The 27,924-nt window shown below is 46.7% G+C and overlaps 2 protein-coding genes across 5 annotated transcripts in view; both read right to left on the minus strand.

Moving 5' to 3' along the window:
• Positions 1–122: 122 nt before the first annotated feature.
• OIT3 (oncoprotein induced transcript 3) lies at positions 123–27,032 on the minus strand. Of its 3 annotated transcripts, none has more exons than XM_032116463.1 (10): positions 26,946–27,032; positions 25,403–25,538; positions 17,189–17,563; positions 16,656–16,766; positions 13,747–13,869; positions 10,731–10,853; positions 6,999–7,159; positions 6,057–6,472; positions 2,390–2,489; positions 127–1,054 (listed from the first exon to the last, which is right to left on the minus strand). In XM_032116463.1, exons 3-10 carry the CDS (start codon positions 17,430–17,432, stop codon positions 872–874), a joined length of 1,461 nt encoding a protein of 486 aa, XP_031972354.1. In that variant the 5' UTR covers positions 17,433–17,563; positions 25,403–25,538; positions 26,946–27,032; the 3' UTR covers positions 127–871. The 3 variants fall into 3 exon arrangements, with proteins under 3 accessions (XP_031972352.1, XP_031972354.1, XP_031972353.1); XM_032116462.1 differs by having other exon boundaries at positions 25,397–25,538; XM_032116461.1 differs by lacking the exons at positions 25,403–25,538; positions 26,946–27,032 and adding an exon at positions 20,570–25,364 and having other exon boundaries at positions 123–1,054.
• MCU (mitochondrial calcium uniporter) overlaps positions 25,636–27,924 on the minus strand; it is a 77,017-nt gene continuing 74,728 nt past the window's right edge. Inside the window, exon 8 of one of the 2 annotated variants that reach the window (XM_032116468.1) lies at positions 25,636–27,593. In XM_032116468.1, coding sequence (XP_031972359.1) covers positions 27,477–27,593 — 117 coding nt within the window. In that variant the 3' untranslated portion in view covers positions 25,636–27,476. Of the gene's footprint in view, positions 27,598–27,924 lie in introns of both variants that reach the window. The other variant, XM_032116469.1, reaches the window with a different exon arrangement.

The following is a 27,924-nucleotide window of genomic DNA, read 5'->3' on the forward strand; positions in this document are numbered from 1 at the left end:
CAATGATTGCTATAAATAATTAACGTGCATTCCTCTAATCCTTTGCTGGAACCATGGCCTCTCTAACCAGGGCAATGCATCACAACTCCCAAACAAACACTTGGTAGCAGCACACGTGGGAGGGGGGTGTTTATAGATGTTTAATGGTGTTTCTCTTACAATCAAGGTGCTATAGCACTTAGGAAAGACATATTTGGTGGTGGGAGAAGAGGAAGAAGAATAATGATACACTAAATACAAGAGGAAACACTATTAAACTGCATGCAATTATCAAAAGCCACTAAAAAAATCAAATCTCATTAAATACCTTTTGCTATTTAAAACCACATTTAAATGTGCCTGTGATAGATGTGAGCTCTAGTTGCCTGTAATGATAACTGCATTGCTCCAAAGAACTTACACATGATGAAATATATTTTATACATGTTTTTATTAACAGTCACCCAAAGGCTTCGGCATCACTCACAGAGCTGCACAGCAAACACACTCAGCTACGATACTATTTGTACTGTCTGATGCAAGAAGGGCTTGGATAACATTTGTTTAGTCAAGGACAAACAGTCCTGGGGCCTGTAGGTGGATGTAGGGAAAGACAAAATTGGGTAACATTTCCAGCCTGCAAGGAAACAGGGACCCTTCAGCTGAAGGGGTGCTGGGGAGAAATGCAGATAAAACCAAACTGTTCTGCAGTGCAGGTCACGCTCCAAGGGCTGCCTCGTGGGCCCAAAATACTTCAGGAATAATCACCACAGAGCTAAGGAAATGAGTCCTGAGGTTCAAGCGGGGCTTCAACAATACCTCCCGTTTCTCAAACCACCACAACAGAGGCATTGATAAGGAAGGCCAGGGATGCTGTTCCAGAGGGCGGGTGTCAGTCATCAAAGTCGATTCTGATGGGGCCTCCTGTCAGGATGTGGTTTGCCACGTGAACAGATTCCTTCTCCTGCTCCTCCTGCTCCGCCAACCTGCGCACGCGTCGCCGGCAGCCCTGGGCGCAGCGCGAGGTCTCGTCCAGCGCCCCACACACGAGGATGCGGCAGTGCAGGAACACCTCCTGCGGTGGGGACACAGCGGCAGGGTCAGTGCACAGCCCTGGCAACCACTGCCACTGCTGCCAGAGCACGAGCCACACCATTCCCAGGGCACAGGGCCTGTGCCCACCATCGCCATCCACAGCCAACCTGGCTGCTCCGGGTGCTTCCTTGCGTGCCCTCTCCAGAGTGCCTGGCTGAGATCTCAGAGCCAAGGGTGGAGAGACAGGGAATAGGAAGGCATGAAATGATCCTCCAGAGGAAGGGATGAAAATGCCAGGAATCAGCTTGGAAGAGCTTGCATGGACTGGCAGGAGCTGCACGTCAAGAATGCGTGAAGCCTCGCAAGGACTGATGGAGACGCGCAAGAGAATTTCAAGTGAGTTGGGAAAACAAAGCCAGGGAACCGAGGGGGAAAAGGAGGGAAACGCAGGGTGATGAGGGGCTAAGTTGAGGGAAGGACAATGCAAAGAGCAAGGAGACAGCTGCCTTTTTTCCTGCACAGCAAAGGCAGTGACAGGATTGCTGCTCCCTGCCCTGTCAATGACAAGGAGAGCAAGCAAGATCCCTGCAAGCAGCAGTCACAGAGACTTGGTCAATGGAGAGGTTTGAAGCAGAATCCTTTGGCAGGATGGGAGGATGCAGGTTGGAGGCAGCAGGGGCAATCAGATAGCCAAGGAAAATTTCTGAATTTTAGAAGATCTCATCTGTTTTAACCCTACTGGGGCTCTCCGGTAGCTGGAGCAGCAGCTTTATACCTTTCAGAGCAGGCAGTGTTGGCTGAGCATAACAATGGCTGGAAGATCCGATTTCCTCCAGCATAGAAAAGGAAAGCTATTTGCATTTGGAAAAATGGCATTATCCTTCCACTGTCCTCCCACTACAGAGCTTCTGCCCCAGAAAGACAGCCTGGTCTCACATTGAATTAAGCACTGTGGTGGCCTTCTGTCTGGAATCCTGGCATCTGTACTCACAAGAGCTCGAGAAGACACAAGGTTGAAGAGATCCCAAACTAAAAACAGTGTTGTTTTAAAGATAGGACACTGTGAAATGTGCCTGGTGACTGAGAACACTTCTCTCACCCAGCATACAAGGGTGGACCACCCTGGAAGCAGCAATGATTTTAGCCTGCTGTGGCACTGATGTTCCAAAACTGTCCTTCATGTTTTAATTTTAGTTGTTTTCATCAATCTCTCCTCAAGTACCTGTGTCAGGCTCCTGTAAGATGCAACTGCTGGAACAGGCACAGCAGCACCTGTCTTGGGCCAGCCATTCCATACCCTTTTCCAACTTAGTGCCGAGGCTTCTCGGCCGTATCAGGACTGATGAAATACCTAAGAGTTGAGTTTTGAGCTTACCTTGTTGTCTTTGCCCACAAACTTGAACACAGGAACCTGGAAATGCTTGGCAAGATGGTCCTTTGACGTGTACTGCTTCACGGACTCATCAGAAACGCAGCTGAGGGGAGCAGAGGGATAGGCTTTAATGGGTTTTCCAGAAATGGAAAGAGAAAAGACATTCCAGCCTACTTAACCAGAGAAAGAAAAGGAGGGATTGGCTCTCTCAGGCTCAGCCACCATCTCTGCTACTTCCTCTTTGGCCACAGGAGAAAATTCGGGAATGATGGGGAAAAACAGCAGCAGTGCTAATAGCATCTCCAGACAGGGAACAGCTCAGCAGCAGAGGGCTGGCAGGACATGGCCCAGTCCCCTCAGAGAGGGACTGCCAGCAAGCTGCAGGCAAGTTTGTCCTTGTTTCACCTTCCTGTGCAACAGTCTGCAGTGCTATACACCACAGAATGTGGCACGCACTTACTGTACACACATACATATGCACATAAATTATGCTTAAAATGAAGCAGCCTGCACCCACATTACTAAAATATGACAGATAACGAAAACAACAAAAATCCAGATTTACTTTGCTTTATATCATTTACATTTTTCTTCCTGCTGGACTTGGTCAAAGAGCCCAAATTCACTACATCAAAAATTTATTATTTCAGTTTTTCCATCACTAGCAATACATGATTTTATGAGAGGTCACAGAACTGCAAGAAAATAAGCTGCTTTTACAACAAGTTACATTCCAGGTGCAGTGTACCTATAAACTATTACAGCCCATTTAGAGTTTGACAGACAAAAAGTTACGGTGGCTCGATAATTACTGCTGGTTATTGCAAAACCTTGTGCATCTTAAGAGGCCCTGATGCTGCTGTGAAATTGCATTGCAATGCAGCTCATCTTTTCTAGCAAGTTAATTCCAAAAATGTGGACGCTGAAAGATATTTTAAAAAAACCAAAAAACAAAGCAGTGGTGGAAGAGACAAGAGGTACTGGTGTAGCTCAAAGTCCTGCTCTTGCAGCAACCTCCAGCTCCCCTCTTTACATGAAACGTGTGCATGGCATTGTCAGCAATGCCAATGTTTGACATGTTCAGCTGTAAAAGAGCAGTTCTGCCTTCACTGGAACGTTTGGGAATCTCTACATTGCGAAAATTCCTTTTTAAAGAAGGCATCTGATCATAAGGAATGACAGTTAAAGACTTTTCATAGGTGACTGGCCAAGCTCTGCAGCCATGAAGTCAACTCATAGGCATGTTCTCATTTGTGAGCATATAAACTGTGATGATTATTGGACACTGGCTCAAACTGACTCCTGAATCCCAGGTTTTCCAAAGGTTCTCCACACTAGTGGAAGGAAACCTAGTGATTTGAGGCTAGGGAGAGGGAAAGTGGAAGAACAACATGAAGGAATCAGGGATACATAGACAAAACCAGCTCAGAAACCTTTTGAGTCACAGGGATGAGCCCTTTTGCATTTGTGGGGCCAGACCATATCCCACTCGCCTAGGAAACCTTCAGAGACCCTGCTTCCCACTTTGGAGAGGTGAGAAGAGACAGCTGTGGAAGGAAAAGGGGTGAGCCTGGTCAGGATATGGGGAAAATAACCCTATCCCTGTGCATAATGTGCTTAGGTTTGGGGAGCAGAGTGGCAGTGCCATGGGGAGCTGTGCTCTGACCCTCTTACTCAGGGTTGCAAGGTTAAAAGGAAGGCTTGGACAACAAAATACCCACCTCAGCCTAACAAATGGGGCAGCCTGAGGCGTAACGAGATGAGCTTTGCAATGGAACTACCTTAACCACCTCGTGCTCTGCCAAATCACAGCTCCTGACCTCATCAGTGACATGACCTCGCTCCAGATGCCCCAGAGAGCTTCAGCGTTTATCAGCTGTGCCATCGGTCAATGCCTTTGTTTCATTTTGTTTTCAGAAGGCAGGGAATTAACAGAGAAGAAAGCAGTAAACAGAGTTTTCCCATTCTTCAGTCCAAGGTATAACCCCTCCAATTTAAACAGAGTTTCCCTTTGGAAGATGCAGTTAACTATTTCAGGTCTGATCCTACAGAAACCAACATAAAAATCCCATCTTTATTGCTATGGGCTTTTGGGGCTGGATTGCTAGAAGGAAACTGGGTTATAACAGAAGTGTTTGGAGCAGGGACAACTTAGCAGTGTATTCAGCTAGTTTAATTTTGAATCACTGGGGACACTGGGGTCTGCAGTGACAGCTGCAGAGTGGAGCAGCTGGATGAGGCTCCAGCCCACTTTTGTGCCTTCAGTGAAGTTTTAATGCCCTCTGCAGGTACCAAGAAACTGCTGGTGCCATAAATCCTCCAAGGAGTTCTGGGGTGAATTCAAGAGATGATATTTCCTGCCTTCTCCCTTCTCTATCCAGCTCAGGTTTTGGCTGCTGTTTTGAATGCCATCATTTTCACTCATGGGGAGAAACAAATGAATGTTTGGAACCTTGACTCTGTCAAGGGTCCACAGGAACAGCCAAGCCAGGGAGTTGATAAAATCAATTTTTCCATTACAGATCTGCTCATAAAGCCCAGAAATGCTGGGCACAGAAGGACTTCAGCCTAGGATGGAGGGAGAGCAGGCTAATGCTGAATCCTTCATCAGAAGGAAATGAAAACAGTATTTTTGGGTACTTTACATGCCAGGACCCCTTTTGCTACAAGACAACCACACAGGACTTGCCATCAGCAGCTGTAACAGTGGATGATTTAGTCTGGCAGCTGAGGACATAATTGTTGTCATCATTAAATCGTCTGGCAGGCAACATACAGGACTTGGACAAGCACAGTCCCTTGACTACCAGGCTACAGCTCTTGGGTATGTCTTAGATATTCCTTTGGCTGGATTTCCCTCCCTAGAGGACAGCAGACTGACCTCACAACTGTGACATTTCCTCAGAGCCATCTGGTTAAGCTGCTGCATGCAAAACTCCACAGCAATGCTGTAGCATGGCACGGTCATTTTAGCACCCAAAAAGGTGTCTGGAAAGAGGGATCATCTTAGGAGCCACAGCTGAGCCCACAGAGAGGCTTCCCAAACCTCTGATGCAAAAATCACTACAGTAAACCCACAGATCTGCACAAAATTATTTTTAGCATATCCTGGAAAGATCACTAACCCCAAACATCTCAAAAAATTACAGCCAAACTGAAAGACCCTAGGTTTATTACACTGACAGGCATCAGGGAGAGCAACGCGAGGGATTCTCCTGGAGCTCCTACCTGGACTAGCAATGGACTCTTGTGGCTCGTGCTGTAAGAAAGCCATTATGAGAAAATTCAGAAAGTTGCTCCGGTTGCTGCGGCAGCTACCTGGCAGCAGCACATGGCCATGGGGGCTCTGCACATGGGCTGGCAGAGAGAGGACATCAGGAAAGAGAATCTTTTCTACAGGAGCCAACTCAATTATCCACAAGGCCAGTGACAGGGAATACGTCCTGTAAAGGCTGCACTCAGAGGAGCCTCTTTCACTGCCTCCCACTGCTTCTCCCAATTACTTTCGATGGGACAGGTGGTTTCAGCTTGATGGCTGCTGGTGCTTGCTACAAGCATGGCAGACAGGCTGCTGGGGAGAAGGGATAGTGTTTCCTGCATCACACAGACAACTGAGCCCCACTGCCAATTCCCATTAAACTGCCAGCCAGAGAGGGAACAGTGAACTCACCCATCTTGAATCAGGTAGTACTTCAGGATCTCATCAATTTTTGAGGTGGGAGTGGCAAAGCAGCTCTCCACCAGCGTCTCCAGTCCACTGACGTGCACCAAGGGCTCAATCCCAAAGTACAGAGAGTCCCGAAGCTTAAGGGTGGGAAGAGCACCCCTGTAGGGCTCATCGAAGTCTTTGTCTTTGAAGATCTCCAGAGTGAAGGGAAAGATGCCCTGGCTGCGGCTCATGATTTCCAGGGGAGAGTTCTTGAGGTTGGGCACGTAGCCCTCGGAGATGGTGTAGCGGCGCGGGAACTCGCAGGTCACCGGGATCAGCAGCTTGCTGGTGCGGACAATGATGTCCCCATTGCTCCCCGGCGTCTGCTTGGGCAGCCCAGTCACCAGGTTGGTGGCAATGATCTTATCATTTATTACCTGCAGCGAAGAAAGGGGAGATCACTGAGAAAGACCTCTCTGGGCTGACACTCAGAGTGGCTACTGAAGGCCCAGCTGGTGAATTTACAGCCCCCAACCGGAATGATGCTCATTCTCACAGACCAACTAAGGACCTCGGTTTGCTGCCAGCTGCAGTGCACTGCACTTCTGCTACCCCTCTGCTAAGGTGAGCTCTCTGGGTCCCGAGCAGTTGCCAGTTTAACCTTTGAAACATTATCAGGAGACCAGAATCTGTCTCAGCAGGAGGGTGAAGAGTGAGGGCACTACTACCTTCTACCCCTGTGAAGCAGGAGGTGAGCAGAAAGCAGCACCCATGCTGTCAGACACACTCCACTGGAGGGGGGATGGAACAAGCTCCCTGACTTTGGAATGCCAGCCCAGGTCTACTCTGGGTAGCTGCACGGCAACACAGGACACGGCTCTGAGGGTACAGCTAAATCAACTTTATTCCCCAAGCAAGCCACAGCCAAATCCCCAAATCCCAGAGACTGGACAGTATACATACATCTACAACAGTACCACAGGACTTCAAGGAGAAATGGATGTTGACATGAGTGCCATTGGACACGCCTTTGCACGAGGTGTTGATGAGGGAAAGGTCCAGGCCTCCAACTAGGTCCTTTGGGATGCTCACCTCAATAGAGCTGGACTTGCACAGCACTGGGACTGCAAGAGAAGTGCCCAGAGTAAGAGTCTGCACTACAAACCTACCAGTGAGCTGGGGAAGGGTTATACCAGTTATAACTGGGAAAAAAAGGGGCATCATACACAGCATTTATGATTATGATCTTACCACAGTAACCTAACCACCTATCTTACATTCCTCACCTACACAACACAAACCAGAGCTGCCACTGCCCCAAATTCTCCAGCCACAGCAATGTCTCAGAAAACAATGAAGACAATCACTGCACTTGCAGCTGTGCTTTCCAGCTTTGCTTAATACTCAGCACAGATTGGATTGATATCTCTTGCACTGCTGTGTCCTGGGAAGAGCCTTTGCCAGATATGGGTATCAAATTCACAACACCCCAGGCAAAGCCATTTCTAAAGACCCTTAATCAGATTTTACATCAAACCCAGAACATGCTGAAACAAGGCAGAGTAATGCCATAGAGATACCGAGCTAAAATGGAAGCACTTCAAAATGCCATAATAATATTTTTATAAGCAATAAACCCAGCTCTGACAAACAAACCCAATTAGCTCGCTCATTCCACCTCCTTTCAACCTTTAAATTTTAATACAGGCCTTTGCGTGAATTTTTTAAAATTAAAATTTCATTAAATAAGAAGCAGGAGAAAACAGAACTTGGACAAAATAAAAAGGAAGAAAGAGAGAAAAATCTTCAATAAAAAAGTAGTTGCTGTATCTGTATTCCTTGGGATTATACATATCTGTTCAGTTAGAGACAGGATAAACATACTGGTGGCATATATCCTGGTTTCAGCCAGAAAAACAAACCCTTTGCAGGATTTACAGTTATTAAATTTTAAAACCCCACGACAAAACTTTTTTGCAAATATACTAGCTTCCCAAGATTTTTGCCAACATTAATTGTAGTCCCAGTCCTTGACATTCCTATGACCTGCCATCCCTTAATTTCAGTCATTAATTATATAATTTAGGATTCTGGGTATTTATAAGGCACACTGCTAAAACAGGCATTTCAACCCCCTTTAAAAATTTCCCTCTCCCAGCTAAGGTATTTGCAACAGCCTCTGAGTACCTTCAGGGAGGATTTTTTATTAAAAGTTGGTAATTTCAAAGTGAGATGCTAAAATGTATGCAGAGTACCCAAAGCAATATGTTCCCATAATGACATTGCTGGGTTAGGACAGAAGCTTAAAGAACTAAAAATTACCTTAACCTTCCCTCCACTGGCAGCAGAAGGCAAGCGGGAATAACTGAGCATGTCAAATGGCACAGCTCAGGAGCAAAGGGACTTTGAGAACACAGCACAATGCAGACAGAGAGGAACATCCTTTGGAGGACTGATTGGCTGGTTTAAAGGCTCGCTGTTCTAGCAACTCCTTAACAAACAAGAAATGTACTGCTTTTATAAAGGTGACATTCAGGGCAAGAGATTCAGATCCCAGCTGCAATTCTCTGAAGTTCAGGACTGACTCGGCTCAGGATCTCTCTATTTCTACGTGTCTCTGACTGGCACAAAGTGGGAGAAAGAAAACACTCCACTTTCCCTGTGCTCTGGAGCTGCAGGAGCTGTCGGTGTGCCCTCCACCACCCGGACACGGAAACCAGGGAAGGAAACCTCTTGACTGAAGCCAACCCGTGGCTATTTGGGAAAATCCCAGTCTGTGCCAGTCAAACATTTTAGTTCTTCCCCCTCACACTCCGCAGAGCACCTGTGAGCACTGGGAAAGCCTCCTCATTTCCACTTTAGACTCTGCTTTGCACCGATGCCTCTGGGTACCTGACTCTTGGGAGGAAGCTTCTGTGGTGAGTCCAACGCTCATTTCTCTGTCTGCTGTTGTTGCTGGCATCATATTCCAGCCTCTGGCTCCTTCCTTGGCCTTTCAAAGTGCTGCAGCTTGGAGCAGAGGTTATCTTCCTGCACAGACTGCTCAGCGGAACAGGCTCTCTGGTGCTGGGGAGCCCTGACCCACTGCCACGAACATAAACCCTGCTTACCTGCACAAAAAGTTTGGGCAGAGGACAGGGGAAGAAGAGCATTTCATCCCTACTCTACAGGAATAAGTGAGGTACTAGAATGGGCTGCAAAATTCTAGGATGGCCTGCAAAATTCCAAGTATTTTGCTGGCTGGTATCTTTGTGGAAAACCTGTAGCCTGTAGACTGTGATTTCTGTGGAAGATTATTAATGTTTGCTCTGAACATAGAGACAGTGCAGAGGAGGGTAGAGAGGCTGCAGATCCAGTTCAGGCAACTGTGCCTACTCTACACTGTTAATTGAACCAATATAAACCTGATTAGGTGTCATAAAAAAATGTGTGGTACAGTTCCATATCTGCTCAGAATTGCAGACCACAGCATGGGGACATAAATTCACGAATGCAGAAGAACAGGCAATTTCACTTTATGAGATGCTGAATCCCGAGCCCCAGCCTGGCTCCCAGCAGTGCTGCTGCTCTCATTAGCAGCCTCACAAGCAGCAGAAACCCTGGCTGGGAAATGCAGGACTTCCAGCCCTGCTGGGGTTGTCTCAGGGGCCCAGGACTGAAAAACAGCGCTCTGTTCTGACCTGTATCTGTCAGCCAAACCTTCCATCAGTGAGTGTAATCACAGCTCTTGGAAGTCCCCACCTCGGCCTCCCCACCAGCACTGCTGGATCCCAAGCGTGCAGTGCTCACCCTTGGGAGCCCTGCATTTCTAAAAGGCTTGAAAAGCAGAAATTCCATCAAGTAGAATCATTCTAACTTCTTCTCTGAGGCATATCTGCCCTTCTGGCCACCATGAACCCTGGATCTGTCCCTCCACCAACTGATGCCTGAGCACTCTGTGACACATCAGGCTGCAGGAGATTCTGTCACCAGACATCCAGGCAACACCAGACTGCTGGCAGCCTGGACATATTTGCAAAAGTAATCTTTGCAAAAAACAGGGAGCTTATTTATTCCATGTGCATGCCATAGGCACAAGTGACTCAGCAGGAAGGACTCCCCATGGAAAGTTCAGATGGAAGGTTCTCCAAGGATAACGCTGCCCTTGCCTCTACACAGCAGAGGCAACAGTCAATTTTTACATGCTATCCCGGGCACTTCTCCAAGGGGCAGCAGGAGCACCTAATATCAAAGCTAGTGCCCTGCTTCAAGGCACAGGAATACTTACTGGAATGGCATACTTGGAAAAAAACAAGCCTCTCTCTTTAGCTCCGTTCTTGGAAGGGACTGGACCACTTTAGCTGAGATTTTGAAGTTTGAGCATAGAAAATGTCAGTTCTAACAGTATAGATCTGTCAGAGGTGTGCACAGCTGGGGCAAAGCAGTATAAAGGGAGATGTTAAGCAGTATTAATTGTAAGAGAACGCTGCCTTACAATTAACATGATGCACTCAAGCTGGGGCCTGTGGCTGTTATGCCTGGATAGAAGAGCAACATCTTCAGGCTCTCTCTTTTGCACGGTCTGTCATCAGTAACAAAGCTCCATTAACCCAACTAGAAAGGACAGACTAAGAGAAGACAGCAAAAACAAGAAGAAAAATTCCTTCAGACATTCTTTTGGGGGACAGAGGCTGCCAGGAGATTTTGTTGACCTACTTTGGCAAGTGTGGTTGTCTTCTGACAGAACGAGTCCCCTGGGACATTCACACTGGTAGGTGTCTTCCACTTCAATGCAGGTATGGCTGCAGCCTCCGTTGTTATTGTGACAGCCTTCAATTTCTGGGAAAGAAAGGAAAATCAGCACATCCTCCAGGTCCCAGCATACTTCTGACCAGCCAAGAGGCTGCACAACACAGCTCAAAGGCCACAGCTTGTTTCCAAGAAAATGAGGTGGAGACTTTTTTTTAATTGTACGCTTTCCTGTGATTGTCATTTCACCATGAGGTTATCAAGGAATTCTATGGAAAAGCTCAGTAAATTAAACCCCATGCTATAGCTGACATACTGAATGGGCAGTCAGCAGCTTAGCACTTCAAGAATCATAGAATTACAGAGTGGCCTAGGTTGGAAGGGATCTTAAAGATTATCTCCTTCCAACCCCCCTGCCATGGATGCCACCTTCCACTATCCCAGGCTGCTCCAAGCCCTGTCCAGCCTGGCCTTGGATACTGCCAGAGATCCAGGGGCAGCCCCAGCTGCTCTGGGCACCCTGTGCCAGGGCCTGCCCACCCTCCCAGGGAACAATTTCCTCCAAATATCCAATCTAAACCTACTCTCTGTCTGTTTAAAACCATTCCCTCTTGTCCTGTCACTACATGCCCTTGCAAACAGACTCTGCAGACATCCTCCTAAACTAATTTTTTATGTTGTTTCTTACTTCAAAAGGGGGAGGAAAATCCTCTTAAAACTTTGACCACACTCCCTCCCTTCATCACCAGCAGAATGAAAGCCCTGAGCTTTGCAGGGGAGCTGCCTTGGGGAAGGACAGCCCCACAGGTGGCCAGCTCCTATTCCCAGCAGGAAACACTGGAGAGAGAGAAGATGATGTGCTCATTCCCTCGGGGTTTCCCAGCTGTGAGGGAGGGTGGGCATACCAAATCCCCTTCGTGGGCTGAGAATAAAACTCTGCTTCTAGGAGTTTGTTTAGCAGGAATTTTGCAAGCTTGTGAGTTTTAGGCTTCAAGGTTGGCTCAGGGAAAGCACAGGTTCATGGTGTAAGGTTGATTCACTTCCTAATTTTCCCCCATTTTGAAGTGCAGAGGGGAGAAGGCAGCACAACTAATTGGAGGAGTTGTCAGGTCTTCTCTTACATCTCCTTTGTTCAGATGAGGACACTCTGAGGATCTGAGCTTTTTGTAAAACATATTCCTAGCCACTGCAGCTGCAGAAAAGAGCCCGAAAGGTCATCCAGATACATTGTGAAGAGTCTGAAAATTTAAGGAAAGTAAGGCCATTTCCAGTTCTTGCTGGCTTCCTATTATAAAGAAAATAATAGAGGATCATGATTTTTTCTTTCAAATAACCTTAACTGATCGGTTTTTTTAACCCTTTGGGATGAATATGCTAGATAAGTACTACTGTTCTCAGTAAAATAACAGTACATAAGATAAGCAAATCATAAATATAGAATATTTCTCCCTGAGCCTACCATCAGAAATGACTGTGTGGTTTTCGCTAAAATGTAAAGAAAAGAATGGAAATCCCACACTCAATCCTATACAATGCATGGAAAATAACAGTCCAAACACCCCATATGAGTCAAAGTAATGGGTAAAGCATCATCATGTAAATTTTTAGATACTTTAATCTCTACTCAGCCTCACCACCTCACGTAATCAAGCTAAATCTCTTGCATTTGTTCTTTTTAGCAACAAGCTGTGACGTGGCTCACAGCTCACATCCCATTCTCTGACGGCTCACAAAGCTGAGGGCACATCTTCAGAAATAAAATTCACTAACGAGATTGTAAAAATCCCCAGCAGCAGTGTTAAACTTGTGAAAGGCACCATCTTTCTTACAGAAGGGAAATTAAATGATATATCAAAGGCCCTAAAAGCCAACTCGGGGAATGGCAGAAGCAAACGAGTTTCCAAACAGACTATTCCAGCCCTGTCAGAAGAGTGCAGCGCTTGGGAATAAAAATCCCACAGCTCATTTATGTGATGCCCCACCAGCTCAGAGCTGGATGTGGCAAGGACAAAGCCCACAGACCATTTTTGGCCCCACACAACTTGACAAGTACTTAAGGAGCACTCTGCACAGCAGCATTTCCCAGGGAAGTGTCACTACCTGGATGACTGATGTACTGGCAGAGCTCAGAGAGCTGATTTAGCTCTTTTAGCTAGCTGAAAAGTGAGGCACATCTGTAGTTGTTTTTCTTGTCTGAGGCCCCACAGCGTCTGTGAACACCACACAGCAGCTTTGCTGTGAGGGGGCACAGTGCTCTTCCACAGCTCACCACAGAAAACATTAGGCACACGTCAGTTTTTGCTGTGTTTGCCTATTTCTGCTCAGAGATGTTTGTACACTGTTAGTGACAACACATCAGACCTACAATTTGGTCTTTAAGTCACCAGTCTAAATTTATCGAGGGTCTTCAACCTGGCTGTGCCACCACTGGGAAGGAACTGCAGCAGCTGCACAGAGCAGTAGAGCCCACAGACACCAAAGAGCAAAATGCAGCCCTAATCACAAATTTAACTTCTGTCCACAGATTGGCACTCCCTCTCCTCAGTCTCTATCCTGGGAAGCTAAAGTGATCCTCATGCTCTAGTCTAATGCCATGACATTACCCCATACCTAACGTGAGCTGCCAAAACCCAGCACTGCTAAATCTGCCCCCACAAAGCTCTACCACACCAATCTTCAGAGCCAAATCCCAACAACTCCAGCAACAAGTTCTGCATGGACAACCAATCTTCCAGATCCACTGCTGCCTTTCCCCCACGGAGATAAACACAAGCAAATCCTCACAGAAATGGATGAGGCAAGGAGAACAACAAGGAGATTTCTCTCTGCTTGCTTAGAGGGATATTTTAGTATCAGCCCCTCTGGCAAGCACAGAGGTGATATTAGGGACTTTTAATCCCAGGTGCAAGGAGGCAAGAGAGAGCCAGTGCTGCAAGGGAACGATTTGTACAGTTCCAGCAGCCTGTGGTAGCTGAAGCCTCACCTTCACAGGTTTTCCCATCACTTCCCAGCGTGCGCCCGACCCCGCACTCGCAGCGGAAGGAATTCTTCAGGTTAACACAGAACTCACTGCAGCCTCCGTTGCTCTGCTCACACTCATTTTCATCTGAAAAAAACAAGCTCTGGAATGCAGTGAATAATCCCACTAACAGTAGTAACACTGACAGTAGCTTTTGAAGCTCTAGGTAAAGCTCTGAAAAGTCCTCCTGACTCTTTTTTAAAGGCTAGAGTTCCCCTGTTTCTGTCTGCCCTTTTTTTTTTTTTTTAAGGTACTTTGTTCTCTGATATTCTAATTCCTCAACCTGATTTAATCTCTATGTGTAAAAAGCAAATCAAACAGAGAGTAAGGGACCAACGTTCCTCTTGCTGAGCCACAAAATGAATGATTTCTCTTAGGCAGGCCAGGATGCTGGAGTTATCAGTCAAGGCTCACATGGGGTTTCATTAAAACAGCTTAGAAGCTGGCATTTACTAGGTATCAGAAGTTTAAAAACAAGAAGAAAAGTACAGGTCAGAGATGAGCTCTCTCAGAGTGGTCCCACACATGCACAGTACCCACAGCTTGCAGCTGCTGGTGGTGTCTCTTTCCACAAGCAACGTGAATCTAATATTTTAGGCAAAGAATTGGCTGGTACCCTGCTTTGGGAGGCAGGAAGCATGTCCAGGAGACTCACACAGACACTCTGCTTTTCACACGTGTGACAGGCTCCACACCTTCCCTTCTAAAAACAGAACTAAAGCTGCTTAAAAACAGAAGGTGAAGAGGGAAAGGGCTACTGGCAAAGGCATGGAGATGTAGTTAGAAGGGCCTAGAGCTTGTCTTGGTCAAGGGCTGGGTCCAGAAATTCCCCTCACTGGGCTTCCAAGTTCTACAGCACACACAGATCTGTCCCTGCTCTTCCACACCAGTGACAACCAGCACTTCTGGGACACAGGCTGGTTATCTTGAGACTGGATTGGGAGAGTGCTGAGCTGATTTTAACCACAGCTTAGCAGAACATGGATCCAGGTATTGAAGAAATCAAAGGCAATGCACTGAGTTGGTGGATGCATGACAAGAAGTCTAAGACCTTATCTAACCCCTAAATGAAAATGTAACTCAGGATGAGCTGTTCTGCTCTGGGATTTAAAGCACATAATGTACTGAGGAGAAACACAGGGAGATTCTCAGAGCTGCTCAGCATTCACAGAATGGTCTGGGTTGGACGGGACCTTAAAGCTCATCTTGTTCCATCCCCTGCCACTACCCCAGGTTGCTCCAAGCCCTGTTCAACCTGGCCTTGGACACTTCCAGGAATCCAGGGGCAGCCACGGCTTCTCTGCTGCATTACTGCAACAGCTTCAGCCCCCCTCTTCAGGGGAGCTGCGAAAGGAAGCACATTCTCTGTTTAGGAAAGACAAACAGGGATTTATTTGGTTTTTCCTTAAGGAGGGCACAGCTGTTCTCAGAGATGCGACTGCACAGTTACTCAGCACAACAGAAAGCTATTAGAAAGATCACAGAGCCACACAAGAGAGGCTGCAGGTAGGCGAACCAGGGTGATCATTCCAGCTGAGGTGTTGTGCCACCTGGGAATCTCGAGAAGCAGCAGTGCAGAAATCCTGCTCAGGGGGGAGATGAAAGCAGCTGCAGCACACACAGACAGGCTCAGGACTCCTGTGCGCCTCCCTGCTGCAGGAAAACCTTTCCTCTGAGCCTGCCACACATTCATTGAGTGTTAGTGCTTGTCAAGGGCACTTCTGTGACTGGAAGGCTTGCACAGAAGCAGCTAATAAAATGCTTTTAATTACCTGAGACAGCTCAGTCAGCCATTTGGCTGCAGACAAGTTGAGCTGCTTAAGCAAAAGCCTTCCCCAGAATCACTGTGAGCAAGTATAACCCTGCAGCAGGGCCAGGCTGCTTCTTCCACACACTGGAACGACTGTGGGCCCTGCCCTGGTGCTCACAGACATGAGGTGTGTGAAGAAAGAAACCACCCACGCCTGCTTTGTCAGGTGTAGCTCCTATGGAACAGACTGACCTGCCACACAGCCTCCTAGACCAACTCTACTTTCAGCTTCACCACCAAACCAAGTGACAGATGAGATTTCTCCTGCCCCAAACACCCTTACCTCTTCCTGTGCATCAGTGTGGCTCTACAGCTCCCCAACAGCCACCCCTTCCCAGCCCCCTTGATTTGTCCCACAGACCATCTTTTTCCTGACCTCTCAGTCCAGGTGCTCTCCTCCAGCACCACACACACAACCACAGCTATCCTCTCCTCAGATTCCTCCACAAACTCCAAAGCCCATGTTCCCCGCTCTGGTCTCACCTCCTGGCCATGCTGGTCTCTGCCACCAAGTGCCAGCTCACTGAATACCCCCTTGTCAGGCTGCCTAAAACCATTGAAGCTGTGGTAGGACTTACAGTTCTCTGGGTCTCCTCAAGCCCCAGCCCCTGAACAATATCCCAAAAGGGCAGGAAGTATGGTGGGGTCTAGTATGCAGCCTTACAGCAGCCAGCAAAACATTTTTTGGAGGAGAGTTATTCAACAGAGCGTGCGAGAGGAAATCTCTAATGCCAGACTGCACAGCATTTCCTGGGTACCACAGTGACACCACATGATCCTGCAAGGAGACTCTGCTACTGCCTTCAGCAGCTGAACCATGCAGAAAGCAAATCCAGCCTCGTAAACATGGAGCTCCAGGGGCACCAGAATGGATGCAGTCACGGGATGTCATATCTTGGAACCATTCGCAGAATGATAGACCTGTTCTAAGCAGCAAGGGGAAAACTCCTCTCAGGATACCTAACTTTTTGTAGTGCTTTGTAAGGCAAGGGATTGAGATGTGAGCAATGAAACAAAGGGAAGAAAAGCATCAGTAACTGGCACAGCTTATTTCCACCCTTACCAAGGCATGTCTGTCCATCAGGTCCCAGGGTTGTACCCGGGGAACACGTGCAGTCACTGGTGTCCAGGCAGGAGCCCTGGCAATCCACCACATCACAGATATCATAAAAATCTAGGGCATGACAAGAACAATGTCAGCACAAAGCACTGAGCATGCAAAAAACCCACAGTATTTGCCCATCAGCTTCCCACCCTGTGTGCAGTCCATCAGTTACAGACCTGGCCCACGTTGGGAAAGCTGACCTGCTGAAGCTGCTGAGAAACAATCGAGTTTAATTACTGCAAGTCAGAGATGCAAATTTTGACTTTGGTAGCATGGCAAGACAAACCACAGGGGTTTAATGCTTCCACAGGGAGCATTAAATCACTGAGGCCAGGTCAGCTGTGGAAAAATCCTGCTAGCAGAACAAAGCAGGTGAAACTGCCTTGCTGATCCTATATGGACAGGCCACCACCTGGAGAAGCCAGGAGCCAGGCACCACCTCTCTCCTGCCTCCCAGGGACGAAGGGGGGTCAGTCAGACAGGTGACTTACGCCCACAGTAGGCGTGGAAGCAGACGCTGGGCTTGGTGAGGTGGTACACGTAGTAGCCTCCCGGGCAGGCCTTGACCTCGATGGTGGTGTTCCAGAGGCAGCAGTTCCCGCTGAAGCTGGCGCAGGCCTGGCGCTGGACGATGCCATCGGCCTGGCGCGGGTGGCTGCCGTTCATCCAGATGGGGGCGTGGGTGCCGCAGTGGTTCTCGGGGATGCAGAAGGTGGGCATGGCGTCGCCCGCCATGCCCGTGAAGCGGTACCACTCCCCGTCGATGCCGCTGTCGCACGTGGGCTGCCCGTGCGAGCCGTTGATCTGGTGGTCCGTGTTCCGCCAGGGCTCGTTCAGGCTGATGTAGGCAGAGCAGGGGTCCAGGGCTGCGACACACACAGAGAGCAGCTGGTAGATATCAAACCAAGGTGTTTACTGATAATTACAAAAGCATTTTTTTCTCCATCCCTGACTTAACAGAACCATTGTGACGGAGAGAGGTCCCTGCGGAGAAAAGGTGATAGCAGCAAACTCATTGCCTTGTGGAAAATTCTGACAGCTCGTCTTGGAGGAACAAGTAAATTAACAGAGCTCTCACAACATTATGCAACAGTCTGACTTGCTGTTTAGCTGACGGGGGGAAAAAAACAAGATATGAGCAAATCTAAGGTCCAGGTAGTGATTTTGCCATAGGACATACACCCTGGGAACACTGGATCTAGCCCAGGACAATAACCCTTTGTTCAACTACTAACTGAGCACCTGCAAGCCCCTCCTGAAGTCACTGGTAACTCTCCCAGCTGCCTTGGAACAAAGGACTGTATCTCAAACAGGTTATGCAGCCTCTTTTAAAACCCATGCACAGCCAGAGTCAGCCTTCACAGCTGAGCTGCCAAACCTTTTTATTCGTTATCTTAAAATGTAGAGGCACGAAGGTCTGAATTGGGACCTTCTGGGGAGCAAAATGTTCAACCCTTTACACAGCTGTGTTCCTTGCAAGCCCGCAAACCCTGCTGATCTGCACAGGAGATCAGCAGTTTGTGAAGTGTTTGTGGGGGCAAGACACAAACATACACGGACTTCCTGGCAAGTGTGATGCTTGTGATTCCTTCATGCTCAAGGAGTGCGTCCCTTTTCAGAGGCCTTTCTGAACCTTCTGCAAATAGTTAAAACGTGAGAGTACCATAGGGAAAACATAAACGAAGAATTTAAGTGTTCATTAAATTTTCAGTCTCCTCCTAATTAACCCTCATTTGGCAGCTACCTCACTGTAAGTCCAGAGGTTCCATTTTCCCTTACATTTAACACCTGATTAAGCACACTTATCCCTGACAAGCAATTCCCTATTAAGCAAAAGGAAAGCTAATACTGCCCTGAGTAAGGAAAATTGACTACCATTTCCTAAAATTAGGTTAATAAAACCAATCACTCTGATAAAACGCATCTTGGACTGCAACAGCCTCAACTTTCCACAGCACATTTATTTGGAAGTTCTAAAGCTGTGCTGTTTTGTTTTGACAACAGAGTGATGGACTTTGGGTGAGGGAGGAATACTGTGCTCTTCCTATTAGAAACACAAATGATCCTGGTTCATTATTTTGATTTGTTTCACTGACTTTAAAGTGGGAACTACGAGTGCTTCAGAGAATGGACTTCAAAGTCACTCTTATTTAGCTGTGTCCTCCGTAAACATCTGTCCCACAGATGTGCTATCTCATAGAAATATCTCACAAATATAACATCTCTTATGCCTTCCTCAGCCACAGACACATTTTGCTTGGTCTCAAATCCAGCATAAAAGGTAGGAGCAGCTGCCAGAGTCAGGAGTGCTGCAGAGCTGGCACAGGGAATGTGGATCTGGGTTATGAAGTAATCTCTAGTGCCACAATTCAAAGATATGCAGAGGAGCTAATTCACTGCCACCACAACCAGCCTAGTTCTCCTGAGCAGCAGAGAGGGGAATGCAGCAGGGAACCTCTGATGGGATTCACCAGGCATTCCCTTGTGAGCTCTCCCTTTCACCTGCCTCTGTTTGCCTGCCCTCACCCACAGACAGCAGCAGCGCTGTAAATCCCATCCTCCAAAAGCTGGTTTGACTTCTCCCGAAAGGAAAAGACGGGTCCTGAACAGAGCTTCCTTCAGGCTTCCCTCAGTGTAATTCCCTTGGTTTCCACAAGAGGATTTGGTGTGGCCTTAGGGTGAGTCACTGACTAAGATGAAAAGGTTTCCATGCTGTTAAAAGCCAAATGAGGTGAAGCGGGAACACCCTGTCAGCTTCCCAGCTGGGCAGCACTAAAAATACCAACACTCTCATTAGCTTTCATGTAATTATGAAATATCCCTTGTAGACAGACTCTGGGAATGCTCATCTAGGGAGATGACGCTGTCTCCTAAACATCCAGGAGATAGTTTAAAGACAAAATTTAGTGAGATGAACATGCAGCAGCTCAGAGGGAGCTGGAAGAAGGCACGTCAGGGGAGTTGAGGTAGCATTCCCTCACATCTTACATTCCCCTGAGAGCTTCTGGCAGGAGTGAGGGGGAGGCAAACAAGCAGAAAAAGCAGACAGTGCTCTTTGGAACACTGCAGATCCTCACAGCCACCTTTGGACTGCCAGTGCTGCCCCATACCAGCCTCCCTGCAGACACCAAGCAGTCTTTGGCAGCACGGTTTTTTCATTTTAATTAAATTGAGTTTTTAAGAAAAAAAATTCCACAAAAACAGAGAAGCAACTGATCAGCCTCTCACCTCCTCTCCCCAAACAACAAGCTTGGGGGTTTGCACGAGATGAATAACTGTCTCCAGCTCCCTATTTTTCATTTTTCTTGGCTCAGTTTTTTTTCCTCCCCAATACTTCTTGCGTGGCCTGAGCAATTCAGGCTGACAAGCATTAGCTATGAAGCAAAGCTTTTCCATTTATAAGTTTGATGGTACCATTAGTTCTCTGGCTGACATGGTAGCAGATACACTGGGTGACAAATCAGGCTCCAGCAAGCATTGGTGAGCACCCCATTCTGCAGCCATTAATCCTGTGTAATTGGAGGTCTCTGCTCCAGCACAGCTAAGCAACGAAGGGAGCAGCACTGCATTATGGCACTAGATTCAGTTCAGATTTGTCAAGGAAGCAGGTGAAAAGGTAGCATAATTCTACTCATAGAGTCTGCCCTCCAAAGAGAGGAGAATCCCACAGTGCCTTGGCAATAGAGATTCTCCCAATATGGGAGACTTCACACTCTCTAACAGAAGGATCTTTCCAACCGGAAGGAATTTCACATCACCTTCAAAGAGATGGGGTATTTCTCCCACCTTCCAGTCTTCCACTTAAGAATACCAAGGCTCAGCATGAACCTTAGAGATAGCAAACAGAAATAAGGCAATGCCTCTTTACTCACCCATTGAAGACACTGGCTGGAGCTGGATGACAAAGTAGATACAGAAAAACAAGTACTGGAACATCCCACTCAGCCAAGGAAGAGCCACCACTCAGGGACAGAGGCTTGAAAGCTCTGGTGCAGGCTGTGGCTCCCGCAGCCTTCCTCTCAGTGGAGCTTCTGACTCCAGGCTTCCAGAGGAGCAAGTGTGATTGCTCCCCTGGAAGTTTATCAGAGGAAGAGGCCAAAGGGATGTGGGGTACAGCTCCAGCCTTGACCTTCCCAGAGCAGCTCTGCCCCTTACTGACAGCAGGGACGTACTCACTGATCAATCTTGTTTTTTGGACTTGACCTGCTATTGTTTTCTGGCACCTGCCCCACAGTGACACCTCCACTATCTTATCCAGAGAAGAATTCTAACCAGGGACACCCGGACATCCCAAAGGGATGGAAAAGAAGAACAGATGGGTGCTTGTTATCTCTGCTCCTTCCACAAGCCATACTCCATGGCTCCCTCCAGGCAGAAAACAGCGGCTAAGGAGCCTTAACTGCAGGAAAGAGTGGTCAAAGGAGCAGGACTGATCCTTCCGAGCACAGATTGCAGAGGAGTGCTTGGAGCAGAGCTACAATGGGAACATCAGTCAAACTGAAAGACTGGTGTCCCACAGGGAAACAAGCTCTTCCTAGGCTACGCAGGGACCCTTGCCACTCCTGGTCACACAACCTGACCACTGCAGCGACATTATCAAACAAGGCAAGTAAAGACACTTTTCTGCAGCAGTCATACAAACTCTTGTCTTTAAAAAACAAACCAGGTCCAGCATTACAGAATTAATTTTGATGCAAAACCAAGTAGTTGAGAACCTCTCCTGACTGGTTCAAACCAAACTGGACTGAGTTGCAAGTGACAACCACAAGCTCTAGATGTGGTACACCGAAATCTGTTCTCTACTACAGCAAACCCAGAAAGGGTTCTTCCCTCTCACCCCACCAACTCTTACTGTAAGAGCTCTCCATCAGCAATGAGTGTAGCTAAGCCTACAATAATCACACACCATCAGGCAAGTATGGGCATTTTCCCATTCCCTTGGTATCTTGCATTTTTGCAGCAGGCTAGCCTAAGAAACTACACTAAGCTTCAAATCCCAGCAGGAAAAAAGTAGCTCCATTATTTACAATGTTGAATTTGCACAAGACAGGGAGTTGGGTGCTTGTCTTGTAGGGATTGCACATTACAGAAAATTCTCAATGGCCTCTCTCTGCTGGGGTGTGTCCCTGGGAGCAAAGTGCAATATGCTGCTCTGCTCCACCCCAGCACAGAAGTCTTTTTTCAGTGGTGAACAACTCTAGGGAACAACAAAAAACCTCCAAATAAATTACTGTTATTACTCCCATAAGGAAAAAAAAAAAAAAATAAAAAATTCTTGCAGTTCTATTGTGCTGACAGCTGTGCAGTACCAGAAAGGTTTTTCCAACAACAGGAAAGGAGAACGGATCCACTACACAAAGCTATCAAGGCAGATAACCCTCCAGAGGTGATTATGTGAATTCCCAGAAGAGAAACTAAAATTGAACACAGAATAGTACAGCAAGCCACCAGAATTTCTATTTTGCCACTTTCATTGAGAGGCTGATTCACACTTATGATCCCAGCTAAATAAAACTGACAAGCCTGAATGGAATGCTCTGTGTCACAGGTGTGTACATGAACCATCTGATCCCCAGCTGCTTTTGTTTTGTAGCTGCTACGTGAGCCTGCTGTAACAATGTTTTGACAGGTACACGTAAGTGACTGACAGCTGACAATTAACACAGAGGAATGAACTGCAGCATCACAAATTGGAGCCTCAAAGGTGTCACCTACAGGCCCTATCAAGTTCTCAAAAATGGATTAAAGCATGAGATGCCCCAGCATTCCCAGAGATGACTAGGACAGTGTGCTGCCTCTAAATGTTTCTGAGAAGAACGACCAGAGGCAAGTTAATGTGGGTGATATTCACAGCTCCAGGAGCTGTAAAGTTAGTCTGGGGGACAAAGGGAGGGAAAAAACCCAAACAGAAGACTTCCCTGCAAGGAGATGCTCTAGTAGACACACAATTCCATTAGGGCATTTTGTAAGACTTGCACTCTCCAGCAAATATGTTGTTCCTGGCCTCCACAATTGCACCCCAGAGCTTGATGAACCCAACACCCCAAAAAGAATCAGGCTCAAGTTACTACCTCTTAAAAGAAGTCACCAGTTTAAAAGACATGAAGAGGAAAGGCAAAATTAAAATAGAGGGCAGGGACTTTAGTTTGGTACTCAAGAGGAATTTTCTAAACCTGCTACAAAGCCAGTGTATATCTGTTCTTAACACAAGAAAGAATGCTGGTTTTGCAGGTGGCAACCACCCTTCTTGTCCCTCCCAGAGATCTCCGCAGGGCTTTACCATGCTCACACAAGGAACTCAAATTCTCCAAAGCACTGGCTGGACTGGAAAGCCTCGTGCAGTTTGTAGTGGACTGATGAATAAAAACGCTTTGGTGTTTGCTGAAGCGATCTTGGCTTTGTCAGAGCCACCTCTCAGGACACACCAGTGCCTGGGAGGTGTGTGAAGCACAACTGTGGGTGCAGAAGCCTGCAGCCTGCCTAGAAGGAGGAAGAGCTAATCAGCACTTCCTGCCACAGAGAGGGAGGAGAACCCTGCACACAGGACAGGCTCCCCGTCCAGGATTGATTGGAGGATGTACATTCACAATAAGCCCTGACAGGCAGCTGAGATGGATTGCACTGAAGTCAAGGTCTTTGAGATAGCCTTTGGTGCTGTAAACAGCTTGTTCCAGGACTCAGTGCCAGTGGGAAGGGCTGCGGAGAGCAGGGAGGGAGCACAAGCTGAGTGAAGTATGAGCAAGCTCAACACAAGTAAAGTATCAAGAAGTCATTAAAACCAGGCAAGTACATCACTCCTAGTTAAGAGTAGCAGTTATTTCCTTTGCCTCAGTGGAGCACTGGGACACAGAATTTGATGTTTTGAGAGTGTTTTTCCACAGGTCCTACAGAACCCAGCGTATTTTCCACACTCCTCCATTTTCTTCAGATGGAGGAATTAGAGCACAGACAGCACACCAGTAACTGCAAAACTTGTCAGAGGCAGAAAGAGGAGTAGAACTCATTTTTTAAAAGCCCTCAGAGCCACAGCAGCACAGACTAAGAGCAGCTGCTCCCCCTACTTCAGGGCTTAGGTGCACTGCAAGTCTAAATTTCACTACTGCATTTTACTTTTCACCCCTTTAATGTCAGTATAGAAAATAAGCCTGACGGATTTTTTTAAAAGGAATAATTAGAATCTCTCGGGATAAGGTAGAATACTACTTAAGATATAAAAATCTCCTTCCTGCGTGAAAATGAAGCCATACAATGGGACACAGAGGAAAGAAGCTTGCATTTATAACTCCACACACACAAAAAAACCCAGGAGATATCAGAGAAATTGGTCCACTGGCTCAGACAGGGCAGCTTGGCCAGCTTCACATGGCTGGCTCAGTGCCATGGTCTGACAGCCAACAGCAGCTCCAGAGCGTCATGCAAACCCTCTTAAAGCCAATATGGAAGCGTAAGAACTTGCAGCAAGGTGATCATCACTGCTGCCTGCCAGGCAGGAAGGGTTACAGGGGGAACGAGAGAGGGCTGGTTTCTTCTTTGCTCTTCAGGAAAGAGGAGCCATGAACACATTCCCTGCAGGAGCCTGCAAAGTAGAGCCTCAGGGGTGTGGCAAAGGGAACAATGCAGTTCTCCAGGAAACTTTAAACTGGTCATACATTTATTTAAAAGCTCCCTCACAGAAGAGATTAAACAAAAGAATAACAAAATTGGTAGAAAAAGCAGCACCCAAGCAGTGCAATGCACCCTGCTGCTCATCCCTCACCGGGGCTGAAGAGTGCAGTGCCACATTAAGATTTAGGCAGCACTGCCAGCTCTTCAAGTGCTGCCAGGACGACAGGACCCTATTACCTGCCTGGCTCCCAAAAGGGAAGTAGCTGTTGCAGGAGAGTGTGTTGATGTTGAGATACAACGGTGTGGATCAGGAGAGCAAACAAACCCCACCCTTCCCTTCAGTGTTAGCATTCCAAGGCACTGAGACCTGAGTGGGAGGCTTGTGGATTTCAGGGCACAAGCATAGACACTTTTTACTTTTGTTACCCACATCTTCTCTGGAACAACATTAAAGCATGTGCAGGAACAGTTTTGTAACAGCATCTTCTTGCTTTTAAAATAGAGATTACGGTGCTACGATGTCATGAAGTCTCCTGGATACCAAAATGGACGAATTCTCATGCAACTGAGCCAAACAATTTGCCTAAGGGTGGCAGCAGCTCATGTGGGGCCAGCAGCAGACTAAAAGCTGCTTGGAGGAAAGTCTGTCAGCAGTGACTAAAGGGAGGTGACAACAAACAGCTTCCAGCCCTTCCCCTCCAGCTTTGAAAAACACAAGAGTTGGCTGTTTCAGAAACTAGCTAATCATGGATGAAAATTTTTTTTAAGCAGTCTATGGGCATGGTAGAAACCTGCACCAAACACCTCATCCTGATAACCCATCTTGGTAGGACAAAGCACGCTCTGCTGATTCCCAAAGTTAATGAACAAATCATATGTCACCACGACAAATCAAACCATTCAACGGCCCAGAGAGAAAGGAACTGAAGCCTGAAACTCCAGTTTTTCTCCAGAACAGCACTTGAATGCAGTACAGAAACACACTGACACCACAGGTACCACTTTTAGGTTGCTGGGCGTTACCCGCCCGTATGTATCCTTGTCCTGTTACTATGCTGGCCAAAGGAAGATCTTTGCTAGACCAAGTTCTCTACCTCTACCTCACCCGCTCCCAAGATCCCTGTGTTAGGCAGCCAGGCCTAGCAGCCAGATCTCCATCCAGGCTTCTTCAGGAAAGCTATTATCATCTGCATCACCACGGCCTCAGGGAGGTAAGGTCAGTCAAGAAGACACAACCTAAACAAAAAGAAATGGAGGAAACTCAGGAGAGAGATGCCACACAGGGAATATTCTTTTCTCACCTAGGGAAAACAACACTATTCAAGAGCACTGATTCAAAAATTGAATAGTTATTTATTGTTCCAGAAGTACATTGCTCTTTTATACATATTTCATAAATGATACAGGATTTTACACATGTTCAGGTTTTTTTTTGTTCTTTTTTTTTTAAAGAAGGACTTTTCTCCATGCTCCCTCCCTCATCCCAAACACACACCAAGGATTCAGCTACAGGATTGTGTTCATTTTTTTTCCCTTTAAAACGCATCACACAAACAGGATAAAACAGATAAAAAATAATCACACGATGTAATTAAATGGAAAGACAGAGGAAAAGGGGAAGGGAAAAAATAAAACTAGAAACATGCACCCATTCGGTCCAACATGCCACTGAGTGAGAAGAGGCAGCAATCTCAGCTGTGTTTCCACATCTGCAAGGCACCTGGCATCTAGTTAATACTGAATTATTTTCTTTCCTATATTTTTAAAACATGGTTCCCCAAAAAAACCAGAAGCCTCTTTTTCCATGACACAGTGAGGAGTAGTAGTGAACCATCAAAAAAAAGCAGCCAGCCTTTCGGCATGTAAAGCTTAGTGTCCTTCTCCCACCTTCATCTTGTCTCCACAGCATTTATCAGCAGGGTGCTGAACCAGACTGACCTGCTTTGAGTGAAGAGATGTTTTATCTGCTTAGAAAGCAGCCAGCCTTGCCTAGGAGAGAGGGTAATGGGTTGACCTTCCTTCCTTTATTTCTTTTTAGCTAAGAACAAGAGATTTCATTAGCCACTCCCTAAGAAATTCTGACCTGTGGACACCAAGTTCACTTAAAGCTACTTAAGCAGGGGACAGTGCTACAGAACCAAAGCAGTTCTGTGTCTTGCACTGTAAGATCCCCAGGCTCCCAAAAAGCCTCTGGGCAAGGGAAATGCCTTGACAATATGTGAAACCTTCTATCCCATTACACAAACAGTCGAATACCAATTTTCATTATCCCATGTTCCAAAACTGTTCACTTAAAAGCAGGAGTCATGATTCCAGCAACAGTTCTGTAATCCTTTAAGCCTTCATAATTCCATAGTCCAGGTGGCTATCAGATTTGGGGTAGGAAGAGGGGAACCTCCCTCCCTTAAGACTGAATATAAAAAACCGCTCATGCAATGCTGCCATGGATTTCTAGAAGGAGCTCAAGGGCATTGGGACACAAAGTTTATATAGTTATTATGGAATAATCCAAAATATTGATTATCAAATGTCCAGAAGAAAACTCATTCCTTCTCTCACTTGGCTACAACCAATCTGTGCTACAAATAAGCAAAGGAGGAAGTCAGTGGAGCACAGGGGATGGGCTGGGAAGGGGAAGCTCACGGTTTTCCAGTAGAAAGCAGTCTTGTAGTAACTTTATAAAAGAGACCAGGGTCTGACCAGAAGTGTGCGTGTTAATGGTGGTGGAGTGCAAGTTCTGATCACCAGCCAGAGCTCCAGGTGGCTTGGATTCTTTGTTCTTTTTTTTTTTTTTCTTCTTTTGTCGTTTTTTGAGAGAGAGAGAGAGATCAGAATCAGGTAAAGGAAAATTTAAAAAGCTAAGCAGGCTGCTGGTGTCTTTTCAAGAGGCAGACCCTGCAAAGCTGGAAGAAGACACCCCTACACCCCAGCATTACATTCTTTTCATGAACCCCCCCCAATCCTGTATTTGTACACAATCACCATTCTGAAAATTTTTAAAATGTGACTATTTGCCAAGCCCTTTTCAGAACTAACATTCCACAATGTCCCATCTTCAGATTTGAGAGATTTCCCCCTTCACAGTCCTTTGTCTTGATTAAAGGTAAAAACCCTCCACCCCCCACACCATGTCCCAGCTTCCACCTGCAATGCTTTAATTAAAAAAGGCAAGAGCTATGAACAGGTTTTTTGCTGGGGTTCAGAGCTTCTTTGCTGATCAGTCCTTTTCAGAAATTTGCTGGATGGGCAGATGAACTTGCAGTGGGTCTCGAAGCCTCTTAAGGTCCAATTCTGCCTAAAAGTAAAAGGCACATTATAAAGCACAAGCCAAAACAACTTCCCCCAATACCATTTCCCTTTAGAGAAAGGAAAACTTTCCCACATTTCCTTGTTTTCTCCCTGTCCTGCAGGAAATTTTCCAAAGAGTAAAACAAAGTTGCAGGCTCATACTTGGGAAAACCATTCTCAGCTGTATTTCTCTGAACTTGCCTGCATGCAGCCACTTAAAGGAATTTGGTAGGGAAGATTTGGATCCCTGTAAACTCACTGGAATATTTAAAAAAAAAAAAAAAAAAAAAAAAAAAAAAGCCAACAAAAAGCCAACACAAAGCAATATCCCAAC

Source organism: Corvus moneduloides, chromosome 8, assembly GCF_009650955.1.
Source record: "Corvus moneduloides isolate bCorMon1 chromosome 8, bCorMon1.pri, whole genome shotgun sequence".
Classification (NCBI taxonomy): domain Eukaryota; kingdom Metazoa; phylum Chordata; class Aves; order Passeriformes; family Corvidae; genus Corvus; species Corvus moneduloides.

Bases quoted from the DNA above. Each gene is read 5' to 3' on its own strand.
- OIT3 (XM_032116461.1), bottom strand. From the start codon at position 20,633: ATGTTCCAGTACTTGTTTTTCTGTATCTACTTTGTCATCCAGCTCCAG. The intron at 10,854-13,746 runs GTGAGGCTTCAG...TTTCTTTCCCAG, and splicing joins TGATGGGAAAACCTGTGAAG to AAATTGAAGGCTGTCACAAT. The intron at 6,473-6,998 runs GTATGTATACTG...TCTTCGCTGCAG, and splicing joins CCTGTGGTACTGTTGTAGAT to GTAATAAATGATAAGATCAT.